Genomic DNA, 4356 nt, shown 5'->3' on the forward strand with positions numbered 1-4356 from the left:
CCTTCATTTTAAAAAGAAAAAGGTATATAAATAAAAATTGAAACCCTGAAGGAACATCTTCAGCGATGTTATGTGACCCTGATGTGAACATTGGTATACATTAGAGACATTGTACATGTCCATTTATTTAAAAACTAAGAATTAGATTAGTTACAGCACCCAGTAAAAGAGGTAATACATTTTTCATTTCATTACACAATTCTCAAATACATCCTATCTATATTCTATAACATTGTTTAAAGAAAATTCCAGGTGGAAATTCTCAGAATTATCCAGAGGTCTGGCTCTAAAATACACTGAGAATGAACACCTGAAACACATAAATTTAGTGGTTCAGAGCTGATATTAAACAGCAATGACATTAGGCATAATTTTAGAGTCTTTTGTAGATGTAGAAGAGAGCAAAATCATAAAGAATTAATCAAATTTAAATTTTTGACCACAATGCATGTCTGCATTGTTCACATAATTTTTTCCTTAGAACAATCAAGAGAAATTGTATTTAAATATAGAGATGAAAAAACAAAATCAACACCAACAAGAATGTAACCTAAGTAAGCACCAGCTGGCTGCAAACAAGAACACTGATAAAGTACCTCTCCAGAAGTCTGTGATGTACTGAAATTACACTGAAATCACTGCCAATGAACTGATTTAACCGAAACAAGTCAGAAATTGGCTGTAATTTGATAGATACTGAATAACAAAAAATCAAAACAATCAACTATGAATGACGTATTCACATGGATAAAGAAATAGTATTTGCTTTGAATCAGCACATACTTCATGCACTCTGATTCTTTTAAAAAGACCTACAACAAGACAGTAATAAAACTTCATTTTAATTTGTGAAGAGAAGAGAAAACTCTTGCATGCTATATATAGGTAACACATATTCAACAAAAATTTGCTATTATTTGCTTGATTACCATATCAATGTCATCGCTGACAAAACTCTATATGAAAACCTTAAGACAGATAAAATTGCTTTGTTTTCCTTATTTACATTTGACTACACATACGAATTTACAAGTATCTCTGTACATATTTAGTTCATATTAATAAACTCAAAGAAAAATTACAATTTGCAAGGATACCAACAGGGCTATCCCAAATTACAATAAACTACAGGCACAAAATGCAGTTTGTTCTTGAACTAGTCTGTCAACTGATCTGAGATGTTAAAAATACAGATCTAACCAAATCACCAAGAAATAAATGAGATTTATAGATAACAGAGTCATGGATTCATTGTCATGAGCGTTATTCATATCAATTTGTAATATTGAAGAATGCATCTTGGCAATTATAAACTACCTACTGCATATGTTTATTGGTTATAAAATACTAGCTATTAATGTAAAAGCCATTACTTAAGTAGATTGAAGCACTTTAACTTTCAAACATAATAATACAGATAACTTGGGCTGTGATAATTAGTTACAGGAAGAAAAGAGGAAAAAATCTTCAATATGCCTATGCTAGGAATAGCTAAAGGATTTGATTTAGATTCAAATTGCCATAGCTGAACAACTAAACCAGTTCAAAAATGCCTAAATTATCACATTTTAAATGATTTAAGTAAACAACACTTATTGAAATTCAAATGCATTTTGACTAACATCTAGAGTCTTTTAAAAACAATCCAAACCAAACCATAAAATCATGATAAATGCATATCTTTACTAATTTTATGCAATACTCTCACGGTCACGATCTTTCTGAAGTGTGGCATTGCCAATAATCCTTCTATTTTTAGTGATTGGTATGATGTAGCATAAGAGGCCAGACACTGCAATCCATCCAGCAGCCATGTAGAAGGAACAGTACCATGATCCTGTTACATCAAAGAGCCATCCTGTAAATAGAAAAAGAAGACACCAAAACTTAATATAGATTTGACTAGAATTTACAAAGTTTTGTTCAAAATAGTATGTGTAAAACTATAACTGTACCTGCGATAGGCGGTCCAATCAGATTTCCAATGCCTTGGCAGAGAAGGATAAGACCATAAGCAAGTGTAAACCGATCCAAGGGGATCAACTGAACAAGGATAACTGGAGTAAAAGAGAATGTTGAGGCAAAAAATACTCCGAACAGGGCAGATGCAGTAACTAGTAATGGCCATGATCCAATGCAAAGTGGCATAGCCGCTGTTGCAGCACCACACATAGCAAGACAGAAGGCATAGGTCTTTGTAACATTCATCCAAGGTTGATCTCCAGCCCAGCCAAGTACAATCTGGAAAAGAAAATACAATTGAGTAAATATCAGTTTTCAATTCCTACTAAATTAAGTTTTCAGTCAGAATGGGGGGGAATTACCATTCCTATTGTGTTGGTTACACCAATTATACTCAAAAGTGTTGAAGCATCTTCAGCTTTGTAATTAAGGTCTACCATAAAGTCAGCCAAGTAGAAGTACGGAACAATGAACCAGGTGAAAAGAAGTATCGTACTCAAGGACATCATAAGGAAGTGTAGTTCCAGAAACATGGTGAAGTCAACCATTCCACGGAATGGCTCCAGAATGTGATCATACCATTTCTAAATTTCATGATTTAAAAAAATAAATAATAAAGAACATATTAAAGATAGAACTGTAAATTAAGATAGATATATCATTTAGAGGTACTTATTAAAAATGACTCAGATCCACTTATCATACCTCATCACTTTCACGGGCAATGGTGGTCATGGAGTTGCGATAAATATCAGGGCATGATGAGGCTCTAAGACGATACTTATGAATGTTTAACATAGCACCACGATACATAACGGAATTCCTAAAAAGAGGGAATGGTCATAATAAAAGAAACCTTTGCAAAGAACACATGGTGAACAAAATATATATAAAAATACAGCATACCTATGAACTCGGATGTTTTTCAAGTAATGCTGAGGAGGTGTGTTCACTGAAAACTGTCGTTTTAACCATGGTAGAGAATCGCTGGGGGGTGGTTTGGTTAAAATACTCTTTGGTTGCTTTACTGGAGATTTTAGAATCTGAGGTTTCACCTCACATTCAGAAAGTAAAGGTACTCCTGCAAAGTCACAAATTACATGAGAACTGTTGTGTTTGATCTGATAGTGAAGAGCAGGAACACATCTAGATAAAACAAATGTGGAAAGGAATAGCGAAAACTAAATTTGAATTATCGAAATAATAAAAATGAGTATGTGACAATTTTAGTTATAAGTTAATAAAGGGCAATAGTTGTTTTCAATAAAAAGTGAAATAAGGCACAACAAATAAGCTCCACCAAAATTAATCAGATAATATCACTGAGTTCTAAACAAAATATAACTACTGCAAAAACAACAACACAAAGTACAAAAACAAAATAAAAATTCTCAAAACAACTAAAGCCTAAATGGTAGCACAAAAAATCAAATGTGAGCATTGGGCTGTATGGGTGGCATACCATATAGCATAATATTTACTGTGTCAAAAATAAAAGTACAAAAGCACTATGTTTACTCAAAGACCATTCCACATCCATTCTTACCTGGGACTGGTCCTGTGGCATGCAAACAGATAATTATTCTTATTCATTTCTGAACAAGATAAGTATCTTGATCTTAAAGTAAGCCATTGATACCAATTTCTTTTTATTGTTAGAGAAGTGTAATAAAACAGGGGAAAAGTCAAAAGCATTCAGACAAAAACAAAACAATGATAGAAAAAACACAAAACTAGTGCCTGACCATAGAAGCAGACCATTTAATGTATTGCAAAATACATAATGCATTCCACATTTCAAACAAATTCTGTTGCTATCAGGACAATGGAGATCACACTACTGCAAGTATAGTTCAAACTACTAATAACTGATTTGAGCAGGTACATTTATGGTCCCAGTAACACAAAACTCAGTGCAGAAAATTATGTGGTTTGACATACCTGCAGGGTCTGAAGCAGGACTCATAACTCCGGATTCAGGAGGTGTGGCTGAAGCACCAGTTGGGGAAGTGATGGCTGCAGTAACAGCCTTCTTGGCCTGCTTCAGACGCATTGACATGGTCACTGGGACACGAGCGGGCACACTTTCTACTGGAGACTTGTTTAAAGTGTTGAGACTTGTTGATCGGCACAACAAGAGACTAGGGTAATTTTCAAGGACAACATTAAACAGGCGTTTGTTAGAGCTCAATGATTCCAAAACCTCCAATGGGACCTGGAAAATAGAAAATTACATTTTTTTAATCAATAAGAAATGTATTGAAAATAGCGTACTGAGCAAGGTGTAATTGACAGTTATTTATTAGAAAACATAGATAAAACAATATTAAAATAGCCAAGGTAGAAGCTTAATGAAAGGAAGTAGAGAAATTATTTTTGGTTGACCAAATATTT

At 33.6% G+C, this 4356-nt stretch overlaps 2 protein-coding genes across 11 annotated transcripts in view; both read right to left on the reverse strand.

The window, feature by feature from the left end:
• LOC113218054 (uncharacterized) overlaps positions 1-4356 on the reverse strand; it is a 14346-nt gene that overhangs the window by 1223 nt on the left and 8767 nt on the right. The window lies entirely within an intron of this gene.
• LOC113218057 (monocarboxylate transporter 14) overlaps positions 106-4356 on the reverse strand; it is a 21373-nt gene continuing 17122 nt past the window's right edge. Inside the window, exons 2-8 of one of the 2 annotated variants that reach the window (XM_052275539.1) lie at positions 3904-4177; positions 3509-3520; positions 2869-3043; positions 2668-2785; positions 2325-2546; positions 1956-2241; positions 106-1858 (exon numbers count right to left, since the gene is read on the reverse strand). In XM_052275539.1, coding sequence (XP_052131499.1) covers positions 1692-1858; positions 1956-2241; positions 2325-2546; positions 2668-2785; positions 2869-3043; positions 3509-3520; positions 3904-4177 — 1254 coding nt within the window. In that variant the 3' untranslated portion in view covers positions 106-1691. The remainder of the gene's footprint in view (positions 1859-1955; positions 2242-2324; positions 2547-2667; positions 2786-2868; positions 3044-3508; positions 3521-3903; positions 4178-4356) is intronic. The other variant, XM_052275540.1, reaches the window with a different exon arrangement.

This window comes from Frankliniella occidentalis, unplaced genomic scaffold (assembly GCF_000697945.3).
Source record: "Frankliniella occidentalis isolate FOCC.00 unplaced genomic scaffold, Focc_3.1 Scaffold661, whole genome shotgun sequence".
Taxonomy (NCBI): Eukaryota; Metazoa; Arthropoda; class Insecta; order Thysanoptera; family Thripidae; genus Frankliniella; species Frankliniella occidentalis.